This window comes from Prosopis cineraria, unplaced genomic scaffold, assembly GCF_029017545.1.
Source record: "Prosopis cineraria cultivar Desert tree isolate PC_DT_omini unplaced genomic scaffold, ASM2901754v1 PC13, whole genome shotgun sequence".
Classification (NCBI taxonomy): Eukaryota; Viridiplantae; Streptophyta; class Magnoliopsida; order Fabales; family Fabaceae; genus Prosopis; species Prosopis cineraria.
In genome coordinates, this window is record NW_026555344.1 from 7,630,862 (window position 1) to 7,646,072 (window position 15,211).

Sequence of the window (15,211 nt, forward strand, 5' to 3'; positions counted from 1 at the left end):
AATATAATTTTACTTACATAAAAAAAATTAAAAAATAATAATTTCTCGTATAAATAAAAACAAAAGGGGTATTCTCAACAATGTGGCCCTGTGTTCTTGAGTTGTGTTGTTTGCGTATATGTGACTAAACATAGTAGTGAATCCAAAAGGCCAAGGATTTAAAGGGAAAGGGAACATATCAGATTAGCACATATACCAAAATGATCACCAAAATTAAATATATAGCTCGATCCGTGTTGAACCTAATATTAAAATAATTCGCAAGGTGCTTAAAATAACATTAGATATTTTAATTAAATAATTGATTGTACTAAAACCCACATATTTATAAATTTAATACAACCAAAAGTAACTTAATTAGTGTGGCTCTAGTAATAAGTTATAGTTGAAGACTCTTCTCTAGGAAAACGTGTTTGTGAGGTCATTGTCTTACTGCGTCTAAATGCACTTGTAATGCGGAGGTTTGCACGATGGTTGACTTTTATTCCAAAAAAGGAGGGGAAAAGAAGGGGGGGTGACTGCGTCTAAATGCGTTGTTGACTTGTATGCATCAATTAATGTAACCAGAAATACAAAGTGGCCATCAGTTTGAACTGGAACATATGAGATTAGCACAGAGCATGATAATGGCCACCAAAATTTTTCTGTCTCCTCTTTTTATACTCATTGCTTTCCTAGTCCTAGTCCAAATTCGCTCCTCTGAAGCCGGTGATGACATAATCGGCGTTTACTGGACTCTGATGGATGATAATAGTAATCTTACAGCAACATGTGCCACAGGAAAATACACTTACGTGGTCATATACTATCTCCAGACCTCTCGGGATGAGTTTAACCCTCAATTCAGCATCCCAGGTGGTACCTGTGACCCTCGTTTATCATGCCCCTCCATTGGCCCAGGTGTCAAATATTGCCAAGAACAAGGGATCAAGGTGATGCTCTATATTGCTGGAGACGGTTGGAATGTCACTCTATCTTCTGCTGACAAGGCTCGAAATGTCTCTGATTACTTGTGGAACACTTTCTTGGGAGGAAATTCATCTTCTCGCCCATTTCGAGATGCCATATTAGACGGCATCAATTTTGATATCCGCTACTTTACCCCTCACTGGAAGGACCTTGCTCATTACTTGAAGTCACACAGCACTTCAACACGAACGGTCTACTTATCTGCATCACCTCCATGCCGATTTCCTGATAATTTTCGTGGCACTGCCCTTGAAGAACATGGCCTTTTTGACTATGTCTTCGTACAATTCCAGAACGACCCTGCCTGCCAATATTCAGAATTGCGAGGTAATGTCTTATTACTAGAATCATGGAACAATTGGACGAAAGCATTAGGTGGGTCCAAAGTGTTGATGTATGTGCCAGCATATGAAGCTACTGTGGACACAGGAGGCTTTATTCCTCGTGGCGAGTCGATCACTAATGTACTTCCTATTATAAGGAAGTCACCCAACTATGGTGGTCTGATGTTGTGGACGAGGGGCTATGATACAATAAGTAATTACAGTGACTTCATTAAACTCAGTTCTCTTTGCACAGAAGTCCAAAACGCTTCCACATGCAGGAACCAAGACAGCATCTTTGAAGAACATGTCGGCAACATGTCTGGTAGTTCGATGATTTATGAAAGAGAGTATCTTGATCTACCGTGTTGTGAGACCATATGCAAGAACAATTGTTCCTGCGTCGCTTATGCACCCGTGAATTCCGATCGTGGATGCCAGATATGGCTTCAAGGAGCCACATTCACTGCTGGAGCAAAAGGCCAGTCAATTTATGTTGTAGCTGTTAGACACAAAGGTTGGTCCAATTTTCTAACTTGCACAACCTTCATATAGTAATATTTAAACATAATTTGTTCTGTTTTTTTTTTTTTCGTACAAGATAATGTTATCTGTTAATGATCACTCGCCTCCTGGCTACATCCTACATGCATATGAGCCTTTTTCTTTTTCTTTTATCCCTGCATTATTTATTTTTCTGCTTTTTATAACTTTAACGTTTTGAACTCAAGGAAGGTCCTGATTGGTAGAATATATCCTGTAGATTTGAAATAGAATATTAAATAGAACTAGGAAAACAAGACCTTCATGAGCGGCAATTCAACAAACTCAAGCTGAATGGCACACAGAATATTCGTGAATTGGCTAAAATCATATTCTTGTGAACTGTAGGAAATAGGTGGTGGATATGGCTAATCATCGGGGTGGGATCAAGCATAGCATTGTCTCTGATCTGTTACTTATCCTTTTGGAGAAAACACAAAGCAGAAGGTACTATAAAATAATATATACCCTAATATTCTGCTGATCTTATTAGTACCTCTATATCACCATTTGCACTTTCATGTCACATAACTAGTGCTCGGGGATATAAAGCAAAGGAAGATATTACATGACATTGGAGGCAGTGCAATGATTTACATGGCGCAAGGCAAAGCCAAAAGGAGTCAGAAACATCGACGGGCAAGCACTAATAATAATGAGGTCGAAATATTCAGTTTTGAGAGCATTGTAGTTGCCACAAACAACTTCTCATTTTCAAACAAGATAGGCGAGGGTGGTTTTGGTCTCGTTTATAAGGTAATCCAATTATTTACATGTATATTCATATATGTGAATTGAAACTTGATAAACTACCTGGATATGTCTTTATATATAAAACAATATTTCGCAACATACTTTCAGGGAACACTAACTGATGGACAAGAAGTAGCAATAAAGAGACTTGCTAAGAGTTCTGGACAAGGACTCACTGAATTTAAAAATGAAGCTAAACTCATGGCCAAACTGCAGCATACGAATCTTGTGAGGCTTATAGGGTTCTGCATCCAAAGAGATGAAAGAATATTGGTCTATGAATACATGTCCAACAAGAGCTTAGACTACTACCTATTTGGTAAGTCATATCCTGTCTTTTCAATAAACAATGAACTTGTTAGTGTTAAGTTTTCTAATAAGTATATTTATCTTGAAACAGATAAAATCAAATGGCATGTACTAGGTTGGGGAAAACGATTTAACATTATAGAAGGAATTGCCCAAGGGCTTCTTTATTTGCACAAGTATTCAAGACTAAAAGTTGTACACCGTGACTTGAAGGCAGGAAATATTTTACTTGATGAAGAAATGAATCCTAAAATATCTGATTTTGGTATGGCTCGAATATTTGGGCCAAAAGGATATGAAGAAAGCACAAATAGAGTAGTTGGCACCTAGTAAGTATGATACATAAACAACCACTCATGTTTAGCCATTTTTCCTTGACTCTATGATTGAGTATTGATTGAGTTAATTAACATCCTAACACTAATTTTCTTGTTTCTATTTAAGTGGTTACATGGCTCCAGAATATGCAATGAATGGTGTTGTTTCAATCAAAATAGATGTATTTAGTTTTGGTGTTCTGCTACTTGAGATTCTTAGTGGCAAGAAGAACAATAGCAATAATGATTTATATGGTTCTCTCAATCTCATAGGATATGTAAGTTTATCAAAATTCTATTTGACACATAACAACTCATTGTATGATATTCTAATAACTGATCACTTCAACTTTTGGTGGATGATGTAATTGTTTAGGCATGGCGCCTTTGAAATGAAGATAGAGCTTTAGAGTTAATGGACTCAAAATTAAGTGAACCAAATGACCAAAAGAAAGTGCTAAGAGGTATTCATATTGGTCTCTTGTGCGTCCAAGATCAAGCAATGGACAGACCTTCCATGGTGGATGTAATTTCTTTTCTATCAAATGATACAGTTCAACTTGCCCAACCAAAGCAGCCAGCATTTTTTAGCAGTATGGTTGAGGAACAGTTCATGTTATCCAGCAACAATCAAGAACTTTATTCCATAAATTGTGTAACAATGTCTAATATAGATGGCAGATAGCTAGTCCATTATGTACCGTGTATTTTCATTTTTTTGAGAGATATGTTCTTTTGATAAGTTGTCTAATTCTACTTTTAGAGATCTATGAATAAAACTATAGTTATGTGATCATGTGTTGAAATTGTAGCCTGTCACACTCGTAGCATCTTATTACTTTTAGTTGTGAGAATCCTTAGTGTTACTTTGAATAGGCTTGGAATTTTTGTTCCTTATGGCTATGGCTTTTTGCCAATAAAGCAAGTTTTAATATAATGCAGATTCTCAATCATTATGAAGCCCTTGATTTTATTTAATAACGAAAATGATATGGTTTAATCACATACAATCGAAATGTCATGCATTCAATTTAACAATGAATTTGAGAAGATAATCTACTCTTGTCAGCACATTAATGTTGTGTACACTTACCCTTGGATTTCACAATGGGATTATATCTATTAAACTTGCCACCCATCAGGAGATACCACATATTTAGAATAGTATCCCATATCTGATAGCCAGTATCATTATGTGTGGAAGAATAATAGCCACTAGAACAATTCATCAAACACCTGATGCCACAATTGTAGAGAGGGAGATTTCATTGTCTTCAATTCAATATCCTCCATTGGAAATATAACCATATTAGTAGTTGAGCTCGGACACAAGAGTTTTTGGGTTTCTGCAGTCTAGAGGTTTCGAAAGCATACATCCACTATCAATGGCCTAGTGGTGGCCTTTGCTACACAACAGTGTGACCTCCCTATAAATTTCACCCATGCAATTCAAACTAACAAAAAAAAAGGTATCATCAAAGTTGTAGGGACCCAAAAGTTTGACATCAGCTTCATTTTCATTTGATTCATAACAAAACTTGATTGAGCTAAAATTTCTAAACAAGTACATGTATCCATCCATAAATGTTCTTCCAACCTCTTCCAATGGCCCATTGGTCCAGTAAACACTCGTTCCCCAAACATTAAACCAGTTGGGTTTCATTGTTGGAGTCAACATTGATACTAAGAGTAAAGGAACTGAAAGAAAGGTTTCTTGATCCTACCCATGATTATAGGTTCCATACTTACCTTGTTACTTTGTTGAATCCTAGTCTCATCCCTGGCAGGAGGATGCTATAGGGGTGGTCTAAACTATTCCACATCAATCTTTTAATGGTGCCATTGTCATTCATTTTGTAAAGCTCCAAGGTACCCATACAAGTTAGAACGGCACTGGCATTGATTTTGGGTTGGTTCTCTGCTTCAAAAGAGTATATAAATATAGAACCAACATCTTTATTGTATAAAATTTTCATGTTACCATGATCATCAATAGTAAGTATTGGGTTTGAGTCAACAAGGAGCGGGTGGTATGGGTTGGCAAGCTAGATGAATCCTTCCTCTGAAGTTATTCTAAAATAGTATTCCCTACTATCATCAAAAGGCAAAGGGAAGAAATGTAGATGGTACTCCCCAACTAATGAGTTCAGACGATTGCCCAGCGTCAAACTGACTCCTTGCAACAGCTGGTTCCCCCAGTCGAGTTCCACATAAGATTGTTTTGTAAACTGTAAATACAACATAAAGGTGAGGAAACATAGAACATTGCCTCAGCTATCCATAGAATGAAAGGTTCTCGTTTCGAATAATCAACAAGAGAGCTGGTTTGTTTGGATCGGGGAACCAAACCTTCATCTTTGAAACTTTTAGAATCAGTTGATAAAAGTAATAGAATAATTTAGAAAGAACTAACGAATACTGAATATAATGATCATATCTAAATTTTATATACATTTTTTTCTTTTCTTATGGTCTATTTACAACATGACTACGCACAATCTAATTTAAAACATGCACATGAAAAAACAAATTTTCACTTTGGTTCTATCGAAAGACCTTTGTAAACTCTTGCACAGCCCTAAGAAAGCAACAAACGATCACACTCGCTTACATTCCTATGACCTTTAAGCTCATCGCCTTCACTTTGGTAGCAAGAGCATATGCATGTTTCCTCAGCCCAATTACGATTTTTCTCTATATAAAAAATAAAGACTTAAAAGAGTGCAGCAATGAAATGAAACTATTTATTTTGTTGAGTGATAAAACCTTAAAATTATAGGAAAGAACATTGCAAGATTCTTTTGCCAACGTGGTTAGACAGCATGGGATCTTTCATAGAAAAAAGCAGTATTTCATTGACAGAATGTTGATAAAAAAACAAAAACAAAACAAAAAACAAAAAAAAAAAGACTTAGGCCTACCTTCTTATAGTTTAAGCAGTCATTGAAATTACATAAAATCCAGTTGTACTTTATAATGATAAGTAAAAACAACAAACATCACATCAACCGTTTGGTAGTGCCATTGATATATTCATCTCTTAAAGTTCCATGTCACCCATGCTCCTTAGAAGGGAACCAGCAACATTGATTTTAGGAGAAAGAGACCCTCATCGATCATAATTAATGAATAGGAACTTGCATCTGAGAACTTGTCATATTTTAGCTTTGTGGTCGATGGACCTTTCTAGATCTAAACAATCATATCTGCCTTTAAATCATCTTAAATTTCTACAAGTTGTTTTTAGCTTCTCTTTGGCTACATTATCCTTCCCGTGTCTGTATATTTCCTTACCGTCACATAGCATACATACACCTAGGATAAGTTACAACACAGCTATGCCTCTGGGATATCTATAAACATTCAATAATGAATTTGGATAATTTGTCCTTGCTAAAGAAAAAGGAAGGAGTAAAATTTGTCATTGATAATGTGACTAAATCTAATGAGTTAGTATATCTAGACAATTGAAAGCAGGATAGACCACTAAAAAGAAGAGCAAAGCATGATTCTTATTGGTTTCTTTTCCTAGATCTAATGGTGCAACCAATACTAGCACAACAAAATGCATTGTGACTGTTTGAGGTGATAAGGCCTTGAAAAGAATGATTAGAGGATCGATAGAAACTGAAGATGAAATAGAGTTTAGTAGTTTACATGGGTACAAATGTATCGGCATATTTGAGAATCGGAGAAAGGTGTAGAAAAATGAACACTCAGTTATACCAAATAGTGAAAATAATCAAGGAAAGAAAGAACATATCAACCACTTAGATGGACGTGCCTTAATTGTAAGCGAAGATCATAGAAAAGGGAAAAACATTAAAATTGACATCTGAGTTTAGTTTCCCACAGCTATGATGTAGAAGATATTTAGGACTCCAGTAAAAGGAAAGAACTATTAAATTAGTGGTTCTTAAATGTCCTCTCCATACGTCGAAGAAGGGCCGGGAGTATAGAGCTCATAAAAACGTGGCTCCTTTGTAATTTTCCAGAAAATACAACAAATTCTAAAACAAAATAATAGAAGTCAGCTCCATCCAACCCAACCTAATATAAATGACTAGTGGACAAAAAATATAAATAAAAATAAAAATAAACAAACTAATATGAGTATATAACTGAATTAATCAAACCACCAGCCATGTGTCTAGTCCTAATTGTTAAGTTATAAACTTTGATTGATAGATTAAAAAAATTATAATTGTACTAGCATGCAAGCATAAACATAAATTACATAGATAACCACATGTAGGCAACAATTTGACACTGTTATGCTTCTCTTTTTTTGTTTTTTCTTGCCCCCTTGTAATTATACTAGCATGCAAAGAGTAATATAGCAAGAAGAGAAACATGAAGTCTAAAATTCTGTCATTGAGCACAGATATCATGCATGCACTCACTCAAAGATGTTCCTCCCATGTGTTTGTTTCTAAGATTGGATGAAGTGGACTGGCCGCACGCCCAAGAAAAGATAACACAAAGTTTGCATCTGTTGCACACATCATTCGGCGGTTGTGAAGAAAAGCCTCAAGAAGCAATTAATCAAACACCTGACCCACGCGCATAAAACATGTGATGAGATGCGGTCATAAATAGGTTGCAATATAAATCTTAAGAGAGAAGGTGATTATGAAGAATAATGCATTTGGAAAAAGGTTAAAGATCATTTTTATCTCTAAATTATATATGAAAGGTTACAAATGTTCTTAAACTTAACTATAGGTCAATTATATCCCTCAACTTTAAAGATTTTCTTTGTCATCACTTTACTATTTTCTCACCATTAGTTAATCGTTAGTAGGCCTCACATTATATTTTTTATTACTTTTTATTATAAAATATTTGAGTTGAGGGGCAAAAATAACTTCTTGAATAAAAGTTGATGGACAAAAATAACTCTTAACCAAATAAAAAAATTAAGAAAATAGTAAAATCCACTAATAAGTAACAGACGTTAAGTATTTTTAATGTTAAGATGATAAAGGAGGGAATTTTTAAAATTGAGGAACATAATTAACTTATAGTTGAGTTTATGAATATTTATAATTTTTCATATATAATTCAAAAATAAAAATAACCCTTAATCCATTGGAAAAAGCTGCTCACATTTTGATAATTCCCAATGAATAGTTGACAGGTTGGTGGTGATGTTGTTGTGTTTGATAAGCAGAACGACGACGTCGTTAATCATCCATAGGCAAAAAGTGCACATAGCTGGTACTTGGATCTAGATTCTCTTCATGCTCTTTCTCAATACATCACTCCCTATCTAATATCATCCATTCATTTAATTATTTTTTGGATTTATTGGTGTGAAATTGTTAATTATGGCATTGAAATCATTATAATATTCATATTTATTTAATGGTTATCCTTAATAAGCATTGTGATCTCATTTTGAAAAACATTTAAGTAATGATAGTGAATACTCTATTTATTTTAATATCATAGTTAGCAATCTCATATCATAAAACCAAAATAATAGTTAAATGAATGGATAGGATTGGATACGGAAACATGTATTGAGAAAGAGCATAGAGATAATCTAAATCCAATACATATACACGAAGTGGGCTTCTCAGGATTCCTCCTCCTCCTCCTCACCTCTTATGCACCAAGCTAATATTTGAATTGTTCATATTAAATATGGATGGTCTAAATTTAAAGCTTTTAATTTTAATTATATATTTATAAAAATAAAAATTTATAAAATTTATGTATTATTTTAATCAAATATGCTAATAAATAATCTGGACAGCCTAGGTTTATTATGAGGTTTTTAAATTTAATATTATAATTTTTATAAATTAATTATACATATTTATTGATGATACATATTTAATATTAAAATTTTTTATAATTTTTATTTTTAGAATACAATATTAAATAAAAGTAATGATAATCTTCTAACATGTATTAAAAACTTTAATTTGAATCATCTAGAGTAAATTTGCATATATAATCAATTTATAGAATTTATAACATTAAATATGGAGTATCCGCATTAAATTTGAATTGTCCTTCCATCAAGATTATTAATCCAATTGATTTATTAAAAATTTTTATAATTTTTATAAATTTGTATTTTTGTAATATAAATAAGAATTAAAATTAAAAACTTTAAATTTGGATCATTTAAATTAAATCTAAACAACCTAAATATTAATCCGGTGAAGAGGAAGGTCACTCAGAGAAGGGAAGCCCACTCTGATAGACACACAAAATTGTGCCTATCATGACCTGTCTTGCCGCCATTGTTGGACATAGCTCTCCGTCACCAGATTTTTATTTTTTTCACAATATTTCTTGTAATTTTTAAAAACAATACAATCTACGTCCTAACATTAATAAAAATTAATTTTGATTGTTAGATGATTTTAAATGACAGAAAGGATATCCAAAATTACAAAAAATGATTACAAAATTTCTTAATCATTTTTTATAATTTTTTTGGATATTTATATATAATTTTTGGGTTATTCACTATAATTTTTTAGTCATTTTTGTAATTCTTGAAGTTAATTTTTGTCATCTTATAATTAATTAACTGTCAAAATTTACTTTGTTAACTGTAAGGGCCAACTTGCAATGTTTTCAAAAAGTAAAAGAAAAAGTTATACTAAAAATGAGTTTATAATTCAATATGTTCATGAATATATAATTTAATGACTAATTTATCATTTAACCACTATAAAATCCTAGGTAAGCATTTTAACCATCAAAAAGGCCAACCAAAATTCATTAAGAGCTCCAAAGTTACGTGAGACTTGATTGTAATTTTTTTTATTAATTGATTAAAATGTCCCTAATTTGCAATAAAAAAAATAGGATAAATTGGCCAATTGGGGGGGGGAAGGTTGTACATAAAAAATATAGACAAGATTTTTTAAAATTTAAAAGTATGGCCAATTCACATTAATAAAAAAATTTTATTATTAATATATAAATGGTTTATCATTAAAAATTTAAAAATTATTTACTCTCTCCATTCAAAAATGTAAGGCATTTTTAACTAATTCTTACCTCTCAATAAAGTAGTTATTTACTTTCAAACTAACCCTATCTTTCCATATTTATCACTATTAAACACTATACAATAATTATAAAGTTATTTATCAATAGAGATACTTCAAAAAAAAGGCAATGATTACACTTCAAAAGATTAAAAATACCTTATATTTTTAAACATTTAACTCCTCAAAAAATACTTTATATTTTTAAACGAAAGAAGTAAAATTTATTATTGATATTTTATGGTATGGTATATTATTAACAAATATAATAAATTAATTATAATATAAAATATAATAAATATTAAATTATTTATTTTATTTAGTTGTGTAACATGAATTATATTTACAAAAACTCCTACAAAAAAGACACCACCTTCTCTCTTTTCTTGAATCTTACTCCGATCCACCTCTTTCTTCTCTCTTTCAATGCAAACAGGAGAAGGAGTAGGCCTACCTGCACGGCAAGATCAACACTTGCTCTTCTTTCCCACAATTTCTCCACAATCATCTATTCTTACTCCCGCCACCACTTGGTACCATCCTCATCCTCATCCTTCACCATAGTGCACCCACTCACTACCTCTTGGCAACGCCCATTCATCGTCGGTCTTGGTATTATTTGCGTCGCCATCGTCTTCCTCGCTAGTTGCTCCGTCGGCGCTGTCGCAGCATGACTGGTGCTGCTCCTGCGGGGGCCAAATTAAAGTTGCATCATCGTTGTCGTCTTCGTCCGCTGCGGCGCGTGTAGGATCATCCTTGAGTGGGGCTGATACTTGCTTGAGGTTTGTGTGGAGGGCTTTGGCCGTGGCTTCATTGGCCTGTGCTAAATCCCGCCATACTTGAACTGAATCGACAGTAGATGCAGTCCCTGATGTGATTTTATTGTGAAAATCGTTCAAGAAGGAGGAAGACGTGAAGATAGACGAAGGCAACGAGAGGAGAGCCTTTCTGTCCGAGTGCTTTATTTTCCCTCAAATTATGCGCATTTTAGTCCATTGACATAAAAATCTTATTTACAAGCAAGTTCCCGGAAATCTCACAGCCATCCATGCGTGGATTTGGTGAGATTTTTAGATAATTAAAATGTTTACATGGAACCTTATATGTATTTCCATTTAAATAATTCAATTATACTTAACTTTAAATTTAATGTTTTTGGATATGGACCGGTCAGACCATTATCAAAGAAGAAAGTGACCTAGTTGAATCATATGGCCTATTCTAATAATTGACCTGACTTAGCTCATTTTGACCCTGACCATTTTTGAATACTTAAAAAAAAATTCAAGAGTCGAAATAATTGGATTGTTTTGACTTTTTTTTCATTTCAATATTACTTTTTACTTAATTATTATCATTATTGGTTTGACCATCAATCTAACGAATTAAATCATAAAAATCATTACCCACTAACTTTTTCAATTCATTGCCCAATCTATTTTTAAAAAAATTGTTTAAATTAATCAACAATACTAAATATTGTATAGTTAATAAAAAATAATTAATCAATACAATTTAACCCAAGTAATAAATTTTGTTATTTAAATAAGTGATTTAAGTTGCCTTTTTCACTTAAAAAAAAGCAACAACACAATCTTTGATTTTTATTATTTTATCAAATTTTATTTTTAATTTCTATAATTTTTTTATTGTTTTCGTTCCCTATATAAGTATATATGGTTTCAAAAAGATTCTGTAAGCAGTCTCTATAATTTTTATATTATAAAGATTAAAAATAAAACTTAATAAAATTATAGCAACTAAAGATTATGTTTTTTTAAAAAAATTAATATCCATAATTGAGTCTCGGTTACTTTTTATGTCTTATATAAAAATTAAAAAAATATTTAAATTTACACGTGAGGTGCACATGGATTTCAAAGCAATGGGCGCAGCTAAACTGTAGATATTGGTGTGGCAGTTGGAAGCCCCAAAACTAATTGCTCAAAAGCTTACAGTTTTGCCAGTTTTCTGGGCTGACATCTTTCATCCTCACATTCTCTGTTTCACTTTCTTTTAAACCGAACCATTTGCGTCCATAGTTTTCCCAGCAAAATGAAAGTCTATATTGTATACACATCTTCTTGGAGTTTGAGATTCAAATCCAGTTTTAAAAAAAAAAAAAGCCCTTCATTATGTGTCCTTTTATGACAAAGTTCATATAGAATAGAGCTACGCAAGAATATAATAATAGGCCAAAAAAGCAAGTGAATTAAAAGAATAAGATTCTCTAAATTATAATGGTTTTCAGTATATCTTTAAATGGATGGGGTATTTTTATATCTTATTATTATTTCTTTAAAAGAATAAAGTAAAATATAAAATAAAAGAGTTATTTAAGTACAAATTTAAAAGTGATTATCAAAATAGGCAGATAAAATTTACATAATCAAAATTTAGTAACAAGGTGAAACTGTTATTTTTGTAACATCAAATAAATTATTTTTATTTCAGGGGAAAAATAACTTTTCTTTTACTCCAGCCCTTAAAATGATTTGGGTATAAATAAATTTAATTCACAGGATTTATGAGATTCACCAAAATTAAAAATACGCTAAGAAAACTCTCTTATTTATTTTCATATTTAATTCATGAATAACATGAAAATGATTAATTTTCTAAATCTGATAAAAATTAAATGCATGAATCTGTTTTTGTTTTGGCCACAAAACATCTCATGAATCTAACGCCTCCCCCCCCCCCATGGGCTTGATATTTCCCACTTTTCCTAAGTTGGTGCATCTAACTATATTTTTATTCATTTATAATATCGTGTCTTTGTAATTATCAACTATTCATAAATTATGAATTGCATGAACCTGACAAAAAATAGGTGTAATTTTATTTATAACAATATTTTATTGGTGGAAAGCAATATTAAGCGCATGAAAAAGGACTGTGAAGAGGGCCATGGTGGGAGAACCAAAGGCCAGTGGTTGGTAGGCAGCATGAACCTGTGTGAGACTGAGAGTATATATAAGAGATGTGATTGATTGCCTACGATCATAAATACAACACACACATTGCCAGAATTCAACATTTCATTCTATTCGTTCATGTTCATTTCTCTTTACCCTCTTCCTGAGATCTGTCTCTCTTTTCTTTGCTCAACAACATCAGATTCAGCACTCCCTCATCTCATCTCACCAACCTCTTATGGTATAACACCTCTCTCTCTCTCTCTCTCTCTCTCAATCTTGAAACATTGTTTGTTTGTGGTTCAATAATGTTATTGTTTTTTCTTTTTTTCTTTTTAATTCTATATCTTCATAGCCATTGTATCAGAATCTGAAAATGGGGGTTGAAATTTCATTTGCGTGGACTTTATAAATTCTTATTTTGGTCATTATAAACTCACTCTAGTTTTTTTTCATTATGTTTATAAGTTGTATCATTAAATTTTTATCATAAATTTTTTCTTAACTCTCTATTAAATATTAGTGAAAAATATGTTTTATATCATGTATATTTAATTAATAGGGACAAAGTTAGGATTTTTTTTTGAATTTTTAGATATATTTAATAAATTTTAAGATTTTTCTTGATTTTGAAAAAATATATTCAAAGTTAAGTGACTTATATAAGTAGTATCATAGGAATATATACTAACTACTAGGTATACGTAGTTGGGGTTGTATTCGCAAATTAACTAATTCACAGTTTGTTCCATTAACTGGTAATCAGGTATTTGATCACTTGTATGAGAAAAATATGCAGCAGATATTCATTTCATTCACTTTTTGTAAAAATAAAAAATAAAAATAAATGTTGATATAGTTCTTCAATACTTTTAAACAACATAAAGCATTAATTAAGCATGGTCCGATCGAGTATGAGACTTGATATGATCTTATTGTGTGGCATCTATTTTTTTTTTTAAATAAACGAATCATAATGGCCTGATGGGTCCATTTAAATCTATATAATGCTTGGATTTAGATTAGTTGATAATTAATTAGATTCCAAATAAACGTTAAAAGATACTAATCGATTTTTCTTATCACAAAATCTAGATATGACTAGCTAGATCAAATCTTGTGCATTATATACCCAAAAAAAAAAAAACCTTGTGCATTCAAAAACAAAATGGGATATTTTGAGAATAAATTAAAACTTAATTTCAGTACTAAAAAAGTCTACTATATAGTAAAATTAAACGCAAACATTTTTTCGAATACAAAGATCACAGTGAAACCGTGCGAGATTTAGGACACAGCATTATGATTTAACGACAAACTTAGATACAGTTATGATCAATGAAATTAAAACAGATACAATATGATAATATTTTATATGATTTACATTTAACATAATTTAATAGAGAATCAATGAAGAGCGGCCCTTCATGAGACTTAAGCTAGATAAAATATGATGCCGTAATTTTAGATACAGATATAATATAGTAATATTGCATATTATGATTTATATTCAATGATATATAGATCTTTCAAAAAATTCTGTCCTTATTTAACATGGAGAATCAATGAAATTATAAAGAGCGACCTTTGAAGAGAGTTAAAAGTTGATGATGATGTGACTTGGTTAGGTTTTTGGTTGGTTGTGCAGATGATGCTGATAATAACGCCAATAATACTGCGGCCATTGATGAAGCTGGTGAGAGGTCTGATGTCAGAGCCAATGGGGAGCGTGACGACGATGCTGTATTTTGGCAATCTTCTTCCTCGCAATCTCAATAACTTGGAGAGATTTGTCAGACCTGAGTTCCTTCATCCTGATAATTACTTCTTCCATCTCATCATCTCCTTCCTCAAGTTCTTCTGGTAGTTAGCCACTATGCAATCGACGACCATTATATTCATTTACAATCATTTTTCACAGCAAAGAATCATCTAATTGTGAACAAACGAGATGTAAGTTTGATGCCAATTTTTATCCAATGTTATGGATTGATCCAAGTTTGAGCATTGTCAACCTAAGTAGAGGATAATTCTTCCGACAATGTAATGTTTTTAATTTACAA

At 32.1% G+C, this 15,211-nt stretch overlaps 2 protein-coding genes across 2 annotated transcripts; both read left to right on the plus strand.

Moving 5' to 3' along the window:
* The first annotated feature begins 626 nt into the window (after positions 1 to 626).
* On the plus strand, positions 627 to 1,476 carry LOC129289849 (acidic endochitinase-like). The gene is made up of 2 exons (XM_054926613.1): positions 627 to 1,344; positions 1,451 to 1,476. The coding sequence occupies exons 1-2, from the start codon at positions 627 to 629 to the stop codon at positions 1,474 to 1,476; spliced, it is 744 nt and encodes a 247-aa protein (XP_054782588.1).
* On the plus strand, positions 1,422 to 3,913 carry LOC129290157 (G-type lectin S-receptor-like serine/threonine-protein kinase CES101). The gene is made up of 7 exons (XM_054926865.1): positions 1,422 to 1,809; positions 2,184 to 2,282; positions 2,371 to 2,591; positions 2,697 to 2,907; positions 2,989 to 3,226; positions 3,342 to 3,492; positions 3,591 to 3,913. Exons 1-7 carry the CDS (start codon positions 1,476 to 1,478, stop codon positions 3,603 to 3,605), a joined length of 1,269 nt encoding a protein of 422 aa, XP_054782840.1. The 5' UTR covers positions 1,422 to 1,475; the 3' UTR covers positions 3,606 to 3,913.
* The last annotated feature ends 11,298 nt before the right edge of the window (positions 3,914 to 15,211 follow it).